This window comes from Delphinapterus leucas, chromosome X, assembly GCF_059928025.1.
Source record: "Delphinapterus leucas isolate spDelLeu-1000000601 "Yukka" chromosome X, BTC_Dleu_Yukka2, whole genome shotgun sequence".
NCBI lineage: Eukaryota > Metazoa > Chordata > Mammalia > Artiodactyla > Monodontidae > Delphinapterus > Delphinapterus leucas.
In genome coordinates, this window is record NC_143150.1 from 100,131,235 (window position 1) to 100,151,184 (window position 19,950).

General features: G+C 38.6%; 1 protein-coding gene across 14 annotated transcripts in view; it reads right to left on the reverse strand.

Annotated features, from left to right (window-relative positions):
• Nucleotides 1-1,766: 1,766 nt before the first annotated feature.
• The window catches only part of PRRG1 (proline rich and Gla domain 1), a 229,482-nt gene continuing 211,298 nt past the window's right edge, over nucleotides 1,767-19,950 (reverse strand). For 13 of the 14 annotated variants that reach the window (XM_089904993.1, XM_089905003.1, XM_089905008.1 and 10 more), the window contains one exon: nucleotides 1,767-12,480. In XM_089904993.1, coding sequence (XP_089761119.1) covers nucleotides 11,995-12,480 — 486 coding nt within the window. In that variant the 3' untranslated portion in view covers nucleotides 1,767-11,994. The remainder of the gene's footprint in view (nucleotides 12,481-19,950) is intronic. The other variant, XM_089904994.1, reaches the window with a different exon arrangement.

A 19,950-nucleotide genomic window follows, 5' to 3' on the forward strand; every position in this document is an offset into this window, starting at 1 on the left:
TCTCAGGTTTTGCTTGTCTATAAAGGTTTTAATTTCTCCATCAAATATGAATGAGATCCTTGGTGGGTAGAGTAATCTTGGTTGTAGGTTTTTCTCTTTCATCACTTTAAATATGTCCTGACACTCCCTTCTAGCTTGCAGAGTTTCTTCTGAAAGATCAGCTGTTAACCTTATGGGGATTCCGTTTTGTGTTACTTGTTGTTTTTCCCTTAGTGCATTTAATATTGGTTCTTTGTATTTAATTTTTGGTAGTTTGATTAATATGTGTCTTGGCGTATTTCTCCTTGGATTTATCCTGTACGGTACTCTCTGTGCTTCCTGGACTTGATTAACTATTTCCTTTCCCATATTAGGGAAGTTTTCAACTATAATCTCTTCAAATATTTTCTCAGTCCCTTTCTTTATCTCTCCTTCTTCTGGGACCCCTATAATTCGAATGTTGGTGCGTTTAATGTTGTCCCAGAGGTCTCTGAGACTGTCCTCAATTCTTTTCATTGTTTTTTCTTTCTTCTGCTCTGCAGTAGTTATTTCCACTATTTTATCTTCCAGGTCACTTATCCGTTCTTCTACCTCAGTTATTCTGCTATTGATCCCTTCTAGAGAATTTTTTATTTCATTTATTGTGTTGTTCATCTGTGTTTGTTTGCTCTTTGGTTCTTCTAGTTCCTTGTTAAACGTTTGTTGTATTTTGTCCATTCTATTTTCAAGATTTTGGATCATCTTTACTATCATTATTCTGAATTCTTTTTCAGGTAGACTGCCTATTTCCTCTTCATTTGTTGGGTCTGTTGGGTTTTTGCCTTGCTCCTTCATCTGCTGTGTGTTTCTCTGTCTTCTCATTTTGCTTAACTTACCATGTTTGGGGTCTCCTTTTCGTAGGCTGCAGGTTCGTAGTTTCCGTTGTTTTTGGTGTCTTTCCCCAGTGGCTCAGGTTGGTTCAGTGTGTTGTGTAGGCTTCCTGGTGGAGGGGGCTAGTGCCTGTGTTCTGGTGGATGAGGCTGGATCTTGTCTTTCTGATGGGGAGGTCCACTTCTGGTGGTGTGTTTTGGGGTGTCTGTGGCTGTTATGATTTTAGGCAGCCTCTGTGCTAATGGATGGGGTTGTGTTCCTGTCTTGCTAGTTGTTTGGCATAGGGTGTCCTGCCCTGTAGCTTGCTGGTCATTGAGTGGACCTGGGTCTTGGCGTTGAGATGGAGATCTCTGGGAGATTTTCACCGTTTGATATTACGTGGAGCTGGGAGGTCTTTTCTCGGCCAGTGTCCTGAACTTGGCTCTCCCACCTCAGAGGCACAGCCCTAACGCCTGGCTGGAGCACCAAGAGCCTGTCCTCCACACGGTTCAGAATAAAGGGAGAAAAAAAAAGAAAGAAGAAGATCAAATCAAATAAAGTAAAGTAAAACAAAGTTATTAAAATAAAAAATAATTATTAAGAAAAAAGTTTTTTTCAAGTAATAAAACCAAAAATGGACAGACAGGACCCTAGGACAAATGATAAAAGCAAAGCTATACAGACAAAACCACACAGAGAAGCATACACATACACACTCACAAAGAGAAAAAAAGGGGAAAAATATATATATATCGTTGCTCCCAAAGTCCACCTCCTCAATTTGGGATGATTCGTTGTCTATTCAGGTATTCCACAGATGCAGCATACATGAAGTTGATTGTGGAGCTGTAATCCACTGCTCCTGAAGCTGCTGGGAGAAATTTCCCTTTCTCTTCTTGGTTCACACAGCTTCCGGTGTTCAGCTGTGGATTTGGCCCCGCCTCTGCGTGTAGGTCGCCTGAGGGCGTCTGTTCTTTGCTCAGACAGGACGGGGTTAAAGGAGCAGCTGATTCGGGGGCTCTGGCTCACTCAGGGTTGGGGGAGGGAGGGGTACGGATTTGGGGTGAGCCTGCAGCGGCAGAGGTCAACGCGACGTTGCACCAGCCTGAGGCGTGCCGTGCGTTCTCCCAGGGAAATTGTCCGTGGATCACGGGACCCTGGCAGTGGCAGGTTGCACAGGCTCTTGGGAGGGGAGGTGTCGAGAGTGAGCTGTGCTCGCACACAGGCTTCTTGGTGGCAGCAGCAGCAGCCTTAGCATCTCATGCCCGTCTCTGGGGTCCGTGCTGATAGCCGCAGCTCGTGCCCGTCTCTGGAGCTCCTTTAAGCGGCGCTCTTAATCCCCTCTCCTCGTGTACCAGGAAAGAACGAGGCAAGAAAAAGTCTCTTGTCTCTTTGGCAGCTCCATACTTTTTCCCGGACTGCCTCCCAGCTAGCTATGGTGCACTAACCCCTTTAGGCTGTGTTCACGCCGCCAACCCCAGTCCTCTCCCTGGCATCTGACCGAAGCCTGAGCCTCAGCTCCCAGCCCCTGCCCGTCCCGGGGGGTGAGCAGACAAGCCTCTTGGGCTGGTGAGTGCTGGTCGGCACCGATCCTCTGTGCGGGAATGTCTCCGCTTTGCCCTCTGCACCTCTGTTGCTGTGCTCTCCTCCGTGGCTCTGAAGTTTCCCCCCTCCGCCACCCGCAGTCTCTGCCCGCGAAGGGGCTCCTAGTGTGTGGAAACCTTTCCTCCTTCACAGCTCCCTCCCAGTGGTGCATGTCCCATCCCTATCCTTTTGTCTCTATTTATTCTTTTTTCTTTTGCTTTACCCGGGTACGTGGGGAGTTTCTTGCCTTTTGGGAGGTCTGAGGTCTTCTGCCAGCGTTCAGTAGGTGTTCTGTAGGAATTGTTCCACATGTAGATGTATTTCTGATGTATTTGTTGGGAGGAAGGTGACCTCTGTGTCTTACTCTTCCGCCATCTTTAAGCTCCTCTCTGGATCTTTTTTTTTAATCCATTCATTTATTTTATGTCTTGTGATTGGAGAATTTAATCCATTTATATTTAAAGTAATTATTGATAGGTAAAGACTTGCTATTGTCATTTTTAAAATTGTTTTCTGGCTGTTATGTAGATCCATTGTTCCTGCTGTCTTTGTGTGTGTGTGTGTTTTGATGTCTTTTGGTATCTGTATGCTTTGAATTCTTTATCATGTTCTTTTGTGTAACTCTAAAGGTTTTTCTCCTTGTGCTCACCATGAGGCTCACATGAAATAGCTTAAAATTATAACACCCTGTGTTACACTGATAACAACTTAACTTCACCTGAATTTCTAAGCTTTACATTTTTACTTCTCCTTCCCCTCACAGTTTTGGTCACTGATATTACAGTTTACATATTATTATATTGTATAACTAATAACAGATTATTATAGTTCTGGTAACTTTTACATTTGGTTTTTAACTTTTAAACTAGAGCTGTAAGTGAATTATGCACCACTATTATCATAGTAAAGAATCTAACTTTGACTATATATTTACCATGATCAGTGAGTTTTACTCTACCTTCTTACATTTTTATGATGTTTACTATTGTCCTTTTACTTTCACTCAAAGAACTCCCTTTAGCATTTCTTGTAAGGCACGTCTAGTGGCGAGGAACTCCCTCAGCTTTTGTTTGTTTGAGAAAGTCTTTATCTCTCCTTCATTTCTGAAGGACAGATTTGCTGGGTATAGGAATCTTGGTTAACAGGTTTTTATTTTTCCTTACAATATTTTGAATATATCATGCTATTCTCTCCTGACCTGAAACGTTTCTGTTGAGAAATCCATTGACTGTGTTATGGGGGTTCCCTTGTACATAACTTCTCTTCTTTTTGTGCTTTCAAAATTCCGCCTTTGTGTTTGACATTTGACAACTTAATTATAATGTGTTTTGGAGTAGGTGTCTTTGAGGTCAACCTATTTGGGATCCTTTAAAGACTCATGGATCTGGATGTCCATTTCTCTCCCCTGGTTTGGGAATTTTTTCAGCCATTATTGCTTGAAATATACTTTCTGGCCCTTTGTCTTTTTCTTCCCCTTCTGGAATCCTATAATGTGGATAGTGTTTCTTTTCATTGTGTCCCATGTGTCCCATCAACTTTCTTTACTCTTTTTCTTCTTTTTTCTCCTCTGACTGGATAATTTCAATACTCCTGTCTTCTCAGCCACTGATTCCTTCTTTGGTATGGTTGAGTCTGCTTTTGAAGCTCCCTACTGAATTCTTCAGTTTATTCATTATATTTTTTAGCTCTAGGATTTTTTATTTTTTGTTTTTGATGGTTTTTATTTCTTTGAAGTTTTGTTTTTGTTCATGTATTGTTTTACTGATTTCATTGAGTTTTCTGTGTCTTCTTGTAGTTCACTAAACTTCTTTAAAAGGATTATTCTGAATTCTTTGTCTGACAGTTCGTAATTTATATTTCTTTACAGTTAGTAATTGGAGTTTTCTTAGTTTCCTTTGGTTTCATATTTACTTGGTTTTTTTATGATCTTTGATTCCTTACATTGGTATCTGCACATTTGAGTAAGTGGTTTCCTCTTCCAGACTTAACAGGTTTGCTTTGTCAGAGACAGTTCTTCACCAGTCAGCTGTTGGGTTCCTGTACATGTCTGCTGGTAACATCCTTGGGCCACTGGGGCTTGCTGGGTCTATTTTGGGGTGAGGCCACTACATGAGCTCCAAGGTTGGGAGTGTGTGTGTTGCTGGCTGAGAACTGTTGGATAGAACTGTTGGCTTTGTACCCTGCCCACATGAGGTTGTAGGATGGGCTCCACAGTTGCCTGAGTTTTCTCGTCAGGCTTCCTAGATGGTGGGGACTGGGTACTATACTGACTAAGCAATAAGGTGGAGCTATGAATTAATATTAAAGGATAGCAACTCTGGAAATCAGATTCTTCCCCCTCCTCAGGGTTTGATTTTGCTACTTGTTTTAGTTGTTGTTTGTTGTTTTAGTAACATTTTAAACTCATTTTGTAAAGTCTGTATTCTTTGTCATATGTGGTTGAAGTCGTATGTGGCTGAAGTCTGTACTCTTTGTCATGTGATAGAAGTCTCGTTTCTGTTATTGTAGTGATCAGGTAGTGACTTGACAGAGTTCCCTAAATGCCCCTCCCCCCAAAAAAGTGTCCTAGTTTTGGCAGATGGGCTCTTTGTGTTGGAGGAAACCTTCAACTGTCAGCCAAATAATATACAACTCTATCATAAACTTCACTTCTTGCTTATGGAGAACCTGAAGGTCAGACAAAGGTGAGAGTTTAAAGCCTCTCAATTTTCTTAAAATTTATTTATTTATTTATTTTTGGCTGTGGTTGGGTCTTTGTTGCAGTGCGCGGGCTTCTCATTGAGGTGGCTTCTCTTGTTGCGGAGCACAGGCTCCAGGCGTGCGGGCTTCAGTAGTTGTGGCACGTGGGCTCAGTACTTGTGGCTCACAGGCTCTAGAGCACAGGCTCAGTAGTTGTGGCTCGCAGGCTGTAGAGCACAGGCTCAGTAGTTGTGGCACATGGGCTTAGTTGCTCCGCAGCATGTGGGATCTTCCCGGACCACTAGAACCCGTGTCCCCTGCATTGGCAGGCGGATTCTTAACCACTGAGCCACCAGGGAAGCCCCAGCCTCTCAGATTTTTTAGAGCATGTACCTAGCTTTGGATATGTGCTTGGCCTTCTATTAATAGATTCCTAAGACTATGTGGGAGTTTTTCAAAGTCCTTATTCTCTTCATTCCCTAGCCTTTCCTCCCAAGTTTTTCATTTTGTCTATTGTTTATCCCAACTGTTACTCCTTGTCCAGCAGGTAGCAGCTAATGCTTTTACGTTTTAAGTAGTTTTGAATGTCCCCACCCCACCCTGGTAGCTGCCTCCACCTTGGGCAAGTTCTAAGTGAGGTGAAATAAACATCAGCCCTTTGAGCTGGTACTTCAGGAAGCCAAAATAAAGGGCTAAACAACCAACCTCAATTCTTTGAGAATAAGGTTCATTTTTCTCCTTCTGGTACTAGGAACCTATACCTGGAATGTGAGCTGTTGTCTTCCAAGATGCCACTGAGAAGGGAAGCAGGGGATAAGGGCAGGGTAAGTGAAAGTTTTTTTCTTGATTGGTTGCTATCAACTTTATTTCCAGAGTTCTAATGAAGTTGATTCTGACAGTTTTTGGCAGTTTATTTGCTGCTTTTGTGGAAGAACAGGCTTTTGGAGTACCCTGTCTATACTATTTTCACTGACATTACTGACATTACATGCTTATTTTAAAATGTGGTTTGTGGATACAATCAAACTATCATTTCCACAAATGCAAACGGACTGAGTATTGAAAATGTAGCAAAAAGTATGGTGAGGATGGAAATGATGTAACCAAAGAATCAGGACTATTAACATTACATGGTGCTCTCCTCTGACAAAATTTTGATAGTGTTTGTTGGTGTCCAGTGCAGTATGCTAGGAACAGTTGGACCAGAAAGAACATTTTGGACCCTAAGCTGTGTGTTAGTGGAGGAGATTCTGTAGATTGCTTTTTTGCGTGTGTGGAAAAATGAGGGACTAAGAAATTGGACGTCAATAGGAGATGTTATAGTGGTTTTCCAAGGAGATGTTATAGTGGTTTTCCAGTTATGTTCATCAAATTCGAATGTTTGCAGAGGGAACTTGGACTGACTTGAAGTAAGGCGGATTGACAAGGAAGGTCACAGATGGTGAGGTTCCAAGCTTCCCACTTCTGTAGTCAACCACAATAGTCTCATCTGTTTAATATATTAGGGCTCTATGAAAAAAAATTTCAAACTTAGTTTCCATTGTTAAAAACTTATAAAAATCACAACATAGCCTGCTATGAAGGACTACATGATAAAGATGACTGATTATAAATACCACAGAACTTTGGGCAAAAAGAATCTCTGTGAGATGGGGTAGAATTAGGGTTGCACTAAATTAGAAGATTAGGAAGTTATCCCAGTCTAATCCCCAGGGAGAAGGGCTATAGACACCATTGCCTTCTAATCCCATTAGTGTCTAACACAAGGTAGGTACTTTTGTAAATACCTATCACCTGAGCTATGGAAGGAAATAAGGTTGGATAAGGCTGTGGGGCCAGATTATAGCAGGTTTTGATCTGAAGGAAAAAAAAGTAGTGGATAAAGTAAATAAAATTCCTGAGAACAAAATGTTATCATACAAAGTTTAAGGAAATGGCATGTGATAAGAATTTTAGGACGAAGACAAGCATTAAGGGGACCAGCCAGAAAGGTACTGATCATTTGGTCAATTTATAGTATTAGAAGAGTCCTCACTTTTAGGTATTTGGTGTATTTGTGGAAGGGAGTTAAAAGCATTAAACATAATTTTGGCCCTCAAAGAGCTTCAGGTGTGTAGAAAAGGCTTAGAATGAGTAGGTGATTTCAAGGAGGGCCAAGAGATGGAAGAGCAGGTCTGGAATTTCTTGCTTGACGTTTTTGGAAATTCTTTAAAAAAGGAAAAGGGGTTGGGCTTCCCTGGTGGCGCAGTGGTTGAAAGTCCGCCTGCCGACGCAGGGGACACGGGTTCGTGCCCTGGTCTGGGAAGGTCCCACATGCCGTGGAGCGGCTGGGCCCGTGAGCCATGGCCACTGAGCCTGCGCGTCCGGAGCCTGTGCTCCATAACGGGAGAGGCCACAACAGTGAGAGGCCCAAGTACTGCAAAAAAAAAAAAAAAAGGAAAAGGGTCAAGGCCATATGGCCACAGCGAAGTATGAAATTTTAAAAACTGATCTTTTATGATCAAAGTGAGAATAGTGTTCTCTTTAAGGAGGGGGCGGGGTAAGAGGGAGCCTTCTCAGGTCCTGGAAATGTCTTGATCCAGGTGTTGGGTTTCATGGATGTGTTAAGATGTAAGTTATGTAATTTTTAGAAATTGCTATATGTTTTTAAAAGTACCTTCTATGACATTCTGGACAATTCTCTGAAAACTTATGCTTATAAAATGTATATTTAGACTTATAATTTATACTTAAAATTCTTCCTTGGATATAAGTAAACAGTTTAAATTTTTTTATACCATAAAGCTCAAGTCATATTTACATTTGCTTGGTTAATGACATGGCACATCAGCTTTTAGTCTTTGAGGTAACTGCACTTAGGGAGATGCCCTGTGGTCACATATGTTTCTATCCTTTGCTTTCCTTTCTCATTTTCTCCTGTCAGATGCAAGCTATTCTGCTAAGGAGGAAAAACCCAGCTCCTTTGTATCTGCAGACAACACTAGTCCGAATAATTGACAAACCACAGTATAGCGGGGAACTCAGTGTATCCCTTTGGAGCAAGTGTTCCCATTCTGTATCATTCCAGCATCATTTACAACTAGTACAGATGGTTCTTTCTTATGCTGAGAACAGCCTGAAGTTTTCACCAGGTAATTTTTGATTTCTTTACTGACCAATATTCCCTAAATTCATAAGAAAAAATGTAATGAGTTTACCATGTTAAAAAGATCACAACTAATAAGAGCTTGTTTGTCACCTAACCATAATATAGTCAACACATGGCAGAAGAAATTGCTTGGGTTTAAAAATAGCTTTATTTAGCATACCAAAAACACAGAAACATAAGAAAAAACTTACCTAGAATAACATAAAAATAGTTAAATACCATAATTTAATGTAAACCAAGTGTTTAAAAATGTGTAATATTATAAAATACATGCTATTTACACAGAACCAAGTTAAAGCTACCTCCACAGTTATCCTATCAGATCATCAATCTTGAAGTCATCAGTAACAGTGAATCAAACACAGCATCTGTATTTGTACTGGTCAATAGGAAAACAAGAAATCATTTAATTTACTTTAAACAGATACAGTTCATTGTAACATTCAAAGCAGGGAGGCAGAAAAGTGCCAGTTCTAGGATTCCAGACACAAGCAGTGCATGTGGAGGCCTGGAAACGGGTCCACTGGAAGGCCCAGAAGCCCATTCTTTCATTTAAATGCACATTGGTTGATTCAATTTAGTTACTACTTAAGGAAGGTACTAAATATATCTGTAAAAATAAACCTTTATTAAAAATAATCAAAGGTGAATGTAATAATCAGGTAAGAAAGGCCAAAGCATAAAAAATATGTTATTCCAGATAAGCCCCTTTAATTATAACAAATGTTAAGAAACGCAGTTTATAAAACCAGATGGGGTAGCAAAAGGGTTTCTAAAAATGTCAAACCCAAACCAATATCAAACAAAACAAAGTAACGGAAGAGACTGTTTCTTGAAGAAAGTATTTTGTTTATCTTAACAATTTACTTCTTCTGTCATTATCACCTGAATGCTGCCAGGAGACCTGTGGCTGTTGCCAGTTATCACTGTGGAGTAGTGTGGTCTGTGACCAACAGTCTAAAAAGCTGTAGTCATTGATCAGTTTAATCATTTGGCTTTTCCTTCAAGGATCAACATTCATTCTTATACTGAAATTCGGGTATCTCTAAGAGGCAGCATTAAGTCCAATACCAGGAGTTTAGAATGTAAAATAAAATTGCAAGAATACATACTTAGTAATAGAACATCCTGCTTCTTTGTCTAATCCTGTAATTCTCAAACTTCTGGTCTCCAGACCCTTTTATACTCAACATTCGTTGGGGATCTGGACACCAAAGAGCTTTTGTTTATGGAGTTTATATCTACCAGTATTTGCCATCTAAGAAAGTAAAACTGAAAAAAGTTTTAAGTATTCATTTAAAAAGTAAGAAGTCCATTACATGCTAACATAAATAACACTTTAAAGAAAATAGTTATATTTTCTAAAACAAAAAAAAAAATTCATGGAAAGATGGCTTTTACATTTTTAACTACTTTTTGAGAGAGAGTGGAAAGACAGCTAATGTCTTGGTTATTATTATGAGAATACTTTTGATCCCACAGATCCCCTCAAAGGTTCTCAAGGACACCCAGGGGTTCACTGGCCACACTTGGAAAACTGCTGGTTTAATCTAAGGCCTGTTATTAATGACAAAAAAGTCCACACAAAAGGAGCCTTACTTTTGCTTTAAAAATAAACCAAAATACATACCTACACACATGCACACAAATCACTGGCTCCAACACTCCCACTCTCAGCTTTAAATAGAAGCCACAGATCACCATGTACTCATGACCAAATTCAAAATAATATTGTCATTTCTGCTGAGACCAGGTTCAAGATTTATTCATTTTTAGTCCATGAAAGCTATAAAACCTATTATCTAAACACAGACATCTTAGTTCCCTTTCCAACATTTGCTTAATCCTGTTTGTGCTGAGCTGGCAGTCGTCATTCGGTAGGCCCAGCATCGGTAGAGACCAGAGAATGACAGGTGTTTAACTAAGAGCCCACACACTTAGATTAGGAACACGTTAGTCATTTATGGAGCCGCCTACTCTACTTCCTCACTATGTGAAAACTCAGATACATTTTAGGGAAACGGGGAGAAAATTCTCCCTTCATAGGAGCAATGAGAACGATGCTATGACCTTTCACCTAGAGAGCTCTTCACGTCTTACAAATGACTTTCATGCACACCATCTCATTCGATACTTTTTAAGCCCCAGGAGAAAGGCAGGGCAAAGGATACTATTGCTGTTTCAGAAGGGGAGGAATTTGAGGGTCAGATGTGGGTCTTTGCCAAGGTAGACTGGCAAGTGTATGGCAGAGCGGAATTCAAATTCAGGTCATCTGACTCCTTAGTTCAGGGTCCTCCTTCCTTGGGTTTGGGGGAGTCTGGCTGGGTTGGAGATGGAGGCAGCACGGTATGACACTTCCAAAACCTGCATTCCTTCTGCCTGCTCAACCATTTTATCCAACACTACGCAGTCATGGGAGTGGCACAGACATTTCCCTGACCGATATAATGAATTTTTCATCAGTGCATGTATAACTTTTATTTTTTCCTTTCTGAGCCAGTTTATGTTGGCAGTTCATTCGCAGCCTGTTCCCCCTGCTCCAAGGGAAAAGTAAAAATCCTGCAGTTAAAAAAAAATCTGATGAAAATACAAAATGAAATAGCAACAATGAGGTCTGTGTGCAGGTATAACTAGATTTATTGTGCACCTGGCACAGCACAGGCTTTGCAATCTTCCTCCACCAACTGGAGAACAATATAAAAATCACAGTTCTTAATTTAATGGAAAATTGCCTCCTAATCATCTTGAGACAAAGGCTTCACCCTATATAAAAACATTAAGAAAATAATTTCAGGAATTGTAACTAAATTCTTAGGTGCTTGAAGATTCTGTGGTGGTAGGAGAAGGAGTAGAGTAAAGGGCAATGAAACAACGAGAAACAAATACTGTCGCCAATGGGCAAAGGAGAAATCTGCATCTGTTCCCTGTCATTAATACGTGTATCTACTTGAGAAATTATTCTTTTGCCAGGATATCCACCCCATCAAGATGTTAATACAAATAGCATGAGACATGCAAAGATACTGAGCAAATACTGTTTAATTTTTGTGGGGGAGGCAGTCAATAACAGCAACAAAAATCCCTCCTACGAAACCAACCAAATGCCACTAAGGACCCATGATTTTCTTGCTGTCCACTGAAATAAGCAAGGTATTGTTTATTGTGCCTTCCTTCTCTGTCGCCTTCTGAGCTGCTCCTAAAGTCAAGATTGACTACATGCATTTTTTTTTCCTTTTAAGGTAGTTGAAGGTGGTTAACAAAAGCCTGTAAGAATCAGAAAACATGCTAAGTTCATCTTATTTTCAAAATTCAACAGCATGTTGCTACCTGTTACACAAGTTGTTGGTGCCTTCTCCCCCACCCCGGTTTTGGTGAGTAATGTTCTAACTTTACAGGTGATTTAGATAGATGTTAATGACTTTTTAAGACAGTTGCCCATACACTGGGCTGATGTACACACACACATATGTGCATGTACATATATACATAAACATATGCCTACACACATGTACATCTCCTCACATGAAGACCTCCACTAGTATTTTTCCCTCTTAACATATTTCCATTAGCAAAAATGAGCATGGATAATGAATTTATAGTAGGAAACAAAACTAATGAAAATCAAATCAGAGGATGTGAAGTGGTATGCTGTCAGAATCCAATAAGTCAAATGCACATTTATGTAGTGGTAAAGTGCTAGAAAGTTCTTTCATTAGTATTTTAAAAATGATTATAATAAAAAGAAGTGTGCAGTTTCACTTGATGGTGGTGACCACAGGCACCATAGCAATGGCACTGGCTGAGTTGGAGTTGATGATGTCCTCATACTCTGGGGGTGGATCTAAATGAGGTTCTGTTTCACTCCTCCGCAGGTTCACCTGACCAGTGGCTTCCTCATAGGTCGGTGGGGGATCGCAGTTGGACAGACGAGTGGAGACGGAATCTGAGCGCCCAACTACATATTCCAGAAAGCCTGGCGACAATCCGCTGCTATCAAAGACTTCATCTGGTGGAGGAGGCGGAGTGATAATATTGAGGTGCTGAGGGAAAGGAATATGGCCTTCAGTCACCGTCTGTCTGCGAGTTTTGTTTCTTAGGAAGCATCTCCAGATTAGGAAAATGACAAGGAGGATAATGAAGAGGCCAAAGATTAATGGAAAGGTAAGGTAAAACTGAAACCAGTCACTTCCTCTGTTACTCTCTCCTTGTTGTGCTTTTGTGTAAGTGTTCCAAAACTCCTTCTGAAAATACAAGACGAAGTGAATTGAAAATCAGTGTAATCAAAAGATAGGAGATAGCCAATGAACACATATCTGGGTTCTGTTAACATGATGAAGACAAAACCCAAAACCAGACTCGCTGGTTCAGATGACCTACAGCCTATATTTTCCCTGACAAGAAGTTACAAATCATGGTGCTCACTCCGGATCCTCCCCTACAATAGCCAGTCAGAACCAAAAGTCTTCAAGCCTTGGTGTTATTTGTATTTTCAGTTATGACATATTAGAAGGGGAAAAAAAGCATAAGGGATTTCCTCTTTCCAAATATAGAACATAATCTTCCCTTTAAAATATAAGTTAAATACCATTTTCCATGTCCCATTACGAGGTTCTCGTTCAGGCATCCCATCGTCATTGTGCTATTTCTGGCTGTTGTAGGCTCTTAGTGTTCAAATGCTTCACAGATGAATGCCTTGTTTTCTTAATGGTTCTGTTTGGGATCCTCTTCTACCAGATATTCCTCCCCAGCCCCAAAGTACACAGCTCTAGTGCATCTAAGTAAGTAAGTCCCTAGCATATAAACATTCAATGAGTAGTAGTGATTATAATGAATTCTTGTATATCATAATCAAGCCTCTGCTTCAAATTGCCTGATTAATCTATATCCCAAACCTTGGTACAGACACCACCCCCAGTACTACTGACTTTGTTTTCAAGGCTTAAACTTAGCCAATAGTAGCTTTTTTTTTTTTTAAACAATATTTGCAGGCACTACAGGTCACTGATATTATTTAAATATCTGGCAGAAAGTAAGACGGTGGGCACTATAAAGCTGCTTGTTTTATAGTACTATATTTTATTAGTCATAAAGGCTTTTAAAATTCTCTGGGTATAACAAATGACCCACAGTCATCAATGTTCCACCCCTGAACTCAATCTCCTATAAGGTACATAATTATTCCAACATTCTGTGATTCTAAGATAAAATTTCAATGTTATAAGAAATGTGGTATTTACTAAAGGCTATGTACAGATGAAAATACACAAGGTGCACTATTAAAACAAGCCAAGAGTAGAGACAGTATAATCCCAAATGATACAGCTTTATTTTAGGACAATACCCCAAACTGGAAATTATATTTTTATTAGTGAAACAATCACTTGATAATCACCAGTTGAAAACTCATGAAACACAGATACATGAAGTTTGTTTAAACAATAAAACTGTGCACTATTATCTTTTTGTATAACTGTTACTTTTAGGATTGCCAACTTTACTACAGAAAATATATATTACATAAAAATTTACTAATGCAGAAACATCTAAAAAAGAAAACCAATCATGTGCAATTAATTACACTGCAAAGATAGAATCACTGTTAACATTTTTGGTTTACATCTACTCTTACTTCCAACTCACATTCGAATCCTTACACACATACACATTCTTTAGAAATCTGGAATCAAACTGTACTAAACCACAATAAACTTCTTAATAATGTACTTACAGAGACCTACCAAGTATCTGATTTGTAGTCGATTTTCTTTACCTATATAGATGAGGATCCCTCCTCTCTTCCTAATCTCTCAGATCACCATCTCCTTCCCCCGCCCCGCATTTAATCTTACAATAAGTATGTGATTTCAGATAATTATCTAATGTTAATCTTAGATAAACACAATAAAATGTGGCTTTTTAATCTTGTCCAGTCACTTTGCGATAATCAAGCATCAATGATGCATATGAAAATGATTTTTTTTTTCATGCTTGGCTTGTGTGATTCAATTTCTGAGGTTTCTTCGGCATGCTCAGAAATAAATCTACAGACTAGTGATTTTTTTCTTTGGGAGAAAAATAACTTTAAAACAAAGTCACACTTGTATTTTCCAGGGTTAAAAATAAAGCTTAGGCAAAAATGGAATTACAACACCGATTTTTACTTTACCTATCTTAAGCCACACCCAATAATGAAGGTATAATTATCATCCCTACTTGCAGATGAGGAAATGGAGGCTCAGAGATGTTACCGAATAATAAAACCAAGGTCATTTAACACACAAATGTTGAGGCTGGGATTTAGAATGCCACAGGCCTGGCGTCAGAGCAAACCAAAAAGCAACCTGCCCTGATGTATAAGGTATTTTAAACCTGGACACTTTCCTAGAAAATTCAATCTTCTCATCATGTTAAATGTGGAGTTGAAAGCAAGTAACACTGATCTGAATAAAAGGTACTGACAGATTTATTTCTTGGGAAACTAGCCTTACTTTGTCTTTGAGGCAAGAGAATTGGAGAAATAGTCACATGAAATCAAGTAAAATACTATAACTGTCCTTCAAACAAGTAAACCCAGTTTATGTGTTTCTGAGCTCTTTAGATTCTTCTCTGTCTCACTGAAAACAGCCAGAAGATATTCAGAAAAAGCAAATAAGTGATTTCAAGACTTGGTAAAAATCCTTAATCTTTACTGCAGAAGGTATTCATATGGATTAAGACTTGCCGACCAGGTGAGTGGCAAGCAGCCTGCTTTATGAAGAAGGTATTATTGATCTCCAATGTGAGGTAACAGGTTTTGTTGTTACTGATGCTCCTGTTTTGTTTTGTTCCTTCTTTCCATGATGGCTTTTACTTTTCTTAACCCTGGTCTGGATCTTTCAGATTACATGTAAGGATCAAATTTAACTTGCATGGAAAATAATAATTTATAACTAAATATAATAATGATACACTATATTACAATGTGATATTATAACTAATAAAAATATAAAAAAAAGACTTGGTAAAACAGTGCTTTAGAGGGAATGAACATTTGTTTAATGAAGAAAAAATTTTAATGAAAAAGATTAAAGGGATTCAGTAGTTTTAGATAAGGCTAAATGATACAGATAATAAATGTAATCGGAAGGGACCAGACAGGTCTGACAGTCATTTCAGATATGGAAAAACGCTTGCATCCCTGGAATAAATCCCACTTGATCGTGGTGTATGATCCTTTTAATGTGCTGTTGGATTCTGTTTGCCAGTATTTTGTTGAGGATTTTTGCATCTATGTTCATCAGTGACACTGGCCTGTAATTTTCTTTTTCTGTAGGATCTTTGTCTGGTTTTGCTATGAGGGTGACGGTGGCCTCATAGAATGAGTTTGGGAGTGTTCCTTCCTCTGCAATTATTTTGGAAGAGTTGGAGAAGGGTAGGTGTTAACTCTTCTCTAAATGTTTGATAGAATTTGACTGTGAAGCCATGTGGTCCTGGGCTTTTGTTTCTTGGGGAGTTTTTAAATCACAGTTTCAATTTCAGTACTTATGATTGGTCTGTTCGTATTTTCTACCTCTTCCTGGTTCAGTCATGGGAGATTGTGCCTTTCTAAGAATCTGTCCATCTTATTGGCATAGAGTTGCTTGTAGTAATCTTTCATGATCCTTTGTATTTCTGTGGCATGTGCTGTAACTTCTCCTTTTTCATTTCTAAATTTCTAATTTTATTGATTTGAGCCCTCTCCCTTTTTTTCTTGATGAATCTGGCTAAAGGTTTATCAGTTTTGTTTATCTTCTCAAAGAACCAGTTTTAGTTTCCTTGATCTTTTCTTGTTGTCTTCATCTCTATTTCATTTATTTCTACTCTGATCTTTATGATTTCTTTCCTTCTACTAACTTTGGGTTTTGTTTCTTCTTTCTCTAATTGCTTTAGGTGTAAGGTTAGGTTGTTTATTTGAGATGTTTCCTGTTTCCTGAGGTAAGACTGTATTGCTATAAACTTCCCTCTTAGAACTGCTCTTGCTACGTCCCATAGGTTTTGGATTGTCATGCTTTCATTTTCATTAGTCTCTAGGTATTGATTTCTTCAGTGATACATTGGTTATTTAGTAGCATATTTTGTAGCCTCCATGTGCTTGTGTTTTTTTACACATTTTTCCTTGTAGTTGATTTCTCATCTCATAGCATTGTGGTTGGAAAAATGCTTGATATGATTTCAATTTTCTTAATTGTAAACCAAGGTTTGCTTTGTGGCCCAGCATGTGATCTGTTCTGGAGAATGTTCCATGTGCACTTGACAAGAATGTGTATTCTGCTGCTTTTGGATGGAATGCTCTATAAATTTCAGTTAAGTCCATGTGGTCTAGTGTGTCATTTAAGGCCTGTGTATGTCTATTGATGAAAGTGGGGTGTTAAAGTCCCCCACTACTATTGTGTTACTGTCGATTTCCCCTTTTATGGCTGTTAGTATTTGCCTTATATATTGAGGTGCTCCTCTGTTGGGTGCATAAATAGTTACAATTGTTATATCGTCTTCTTGGATCAATCCCTTGATCATATGTAGTGTCCTTCCTTGTCTCTTTAACATTCTTTACTTTAAAGTCTATTTTGTCTGATATCAGTATTGCTACTCCAGCTTTCTTTTGATTGATTGATTTCCATTTGCATGGAATACCTTTTTCCATCCCCTCACTTTCAGTCTGTATGTGTCTCATAGGTCTGAGGTGGGGCTCTTGTAGACAGCATATATACGGGTCTTGTTTTTGGATCCATTCAGCTAGTCTGTGTCTTTTGGTTGGAGCATTTAGTCCTTTGCATTTAAGGTAATTATCAATATGTATGTTTCTTATCGCCATTTTGTTTTGGATTTTGTGGTGAAGGTCTTTTTTCTTCCCTTCCTCTTTTGGTCTCTCCTCTTGTGATTTGATGACTATCTATCTATCTTCAGTGTTGTGTTAGGATTCCTTTTTCTTTTTGTGTGTGTGTGTATCTATCTATCGTACATTTTTGGTTTGTGGTTCCCATGAGGTTTTGATATAGCAGTCTATATATAAACAACAAGATTGTTTTAGAAGTTACTGGTCTTTAATTTCTGATGCATTTCCAATATCCTGCATTTGTACTCTCCTCTTCTCATGATTGCTGGTTGAGAGACAGCCAAGAGCTATAGAGCAGGGTTGAATGATAAGGTTCATCTCCTACATGAGGCTACTCCTTCAAGACAGAGAGGTGGTTGTTTCATCTACTATATAGAAACCAATACAAAGAGTCAAGGAAAGTGAAGAAACAGAGGAATATGTTGCACATGAAACAAGATAAAAACCTCAGAAAAAAATCCTTAATGAAACTGAGGTAAGTGACTTAGTTATCTGATAAAGAGTTCAAAATAAATAATGTCATAAAGATGTTGGAAAGGAATGGATAAACTCAGTGATCACTTCAAAAGGAAGGATACAATAACTACTGAAGAATACACTAGTGGGGTTCAACAGCAGACTAGATGAAGCAAAAAAGGTCAGTGAACTCGAAGACAGGGCAGTCGAACTCACCCAGTCAGAGCAGCAAAAAGAAAAAAAGAATGAAGATGATAGCTTACGGGACTGTGGGGACAACATCAAGCTGACTTAATATTCACATTTTAGGGAGGTGCCAGGAGGCAGAGAGAGAAAGGGACAGAAAGATATTTTGAAGAAATAATGGCTTAAACTTCCCTAACCTGGGGAAGGAAACAGACATCCAGATTGGGAAGCCTAGGGAGTTCCAAACTAACAAGATGAACCCAAAGAGACGCACACCAAGACACATTATAATTAAAAGTTAAGGAGAGACTTACTTACTTCTAAGAGCAGCAAGAGAAAACCAATTTGTAACATACAAGGGAACCCCTGTAAGACCATCAGTAGGTTTTTTAGGCAAAATGCTGCAGGCCAGAGGGAGTGGCATGATATAGTCAAAGTGCTGAAAAGAAAAACTTCCAACCAAGAATACTCTCCCCATCTAAGTATTGCTAGTTAGTTGGAGACAGAAAGAGAAGGTAAAGGAGTTCATGTTACAGGAATTTTAAGCTGAACAAAAAGGGGTACTAGTAACAAGAAAACATATGAAAGGATAAATCTCACTGGTAAATATATAGTAAAATGGTGGATTAAAACGAGTATGAATGTTAAAGGACAAAAGTAGTAAAAATAACTAACTACAGACATAGTTGACCCTTGAACAACACGGGTTAAGTGTGCTGACCCTCCACCCACTTGAAAATTCGCATATACCAGTTCCACATCCGTGGAGTCAACCAACTGTACATTGTGTAGTACTATAGTACATATTTTGTAGTACTGTAGTACATATTTAGTGAAAACAAATCCATGTGTAAGTGGACCTGGGCAGTTCAAACCCATGTTATTCAAGGGTCAACGGTATGTAAGGGATATACAAGATAAAGAGATGTAAAATGTGATATGAAAAACATAACGTGGCAGGGGGAGGAGTAAGAATGTAGAACTTCAGAATGTGTTCAAAGTTAAAATATATAGACTGTTAAGTTGTTGTAAGTTGCTATATGTAAGCCTCATGGTAGACACAAAGCAAAAACCCTATAGTAGACACACAAGATAAAGCAAAAGAAATCTAAGCATACTACTAAAAATCATCAAATCACAAAGGAAAAGAACAGAAGAAATGAGAACTATAAAATGGTAAGAAAAGAATTAACAAAACAGCAGTAAGTATATACCTATAATTCATTACTTTAAATGTCTATAATTCATTACTTTAAATGTAAATGAACTAATAAAGTCTGTAATCAAAAGGCATTAAAAAAAAAGACGACCTATCTATATGCTGCCTTCAAGAGACTCACCTTGCATGTAAGGACACAGAGACTGAAAGTGAAGGGATGGAAAAAGATACTCCATGCAAACAGGAACCAAAAGAAAGCTGGAGTAGCTATACTTACACCAGACAAAATAGACTTTAAAACAAAGACTGTAATAAGAGAGAAAGAAGGGCATTACATAAAGGGGTCAGTCCAACAGGAGTATGTACCATTTGTAAATATTTATGCACCCAACATAGGAGCACCTCAATATATAAAGCAAAGATTATCAACAGCCCTAAAGGGAGAAATAGCAGTACAATGATAGTAGGGGACTTTTATACCTCACTTTCATCAATGGATAGGTCAACCAGACAGAACATCAATAAGGAAACATCAGCCTTAAATGAGTGATACATTTGAACAGATGGACTTGAGAGAGAGATACAGATCATTCCATCCAAAAGCAATAGAATACACATTCTTGTTAATTTCTTCCAGAATAGTTCATATGTTAGGACACAAAACAAACCTTAATATATTAAGAAGATTGAAAGCTGCTATCAAGCATCTTTTCCAACCACAGTGGGATGAAACTAGAAGTCCGTTACAAGAAGAAAACTGGAAAATTCAGAAATTAAACAACATGTGAACAACCCATGGGTCAACGAAGAAATCACAGAGAAAAAAAATTCCTGGGACAAATGAAATGGTAATAAAACATACCAAAACATACGGGATGCAGCAAAAGCAGTTCTAAAGGGAAGTTCATTGCAATAAATTCCTACATCAAGAAACAAAAATTGTAAGAAACCTAATTTTATACCTTAGTGAACTCGAAAAAGAAGGAAAAGCGAAGGCCAAAGTTAGTAGAAGGAAGGAAATAACAAAGATCAGAGTGGAAATATATGAACTAAATATGA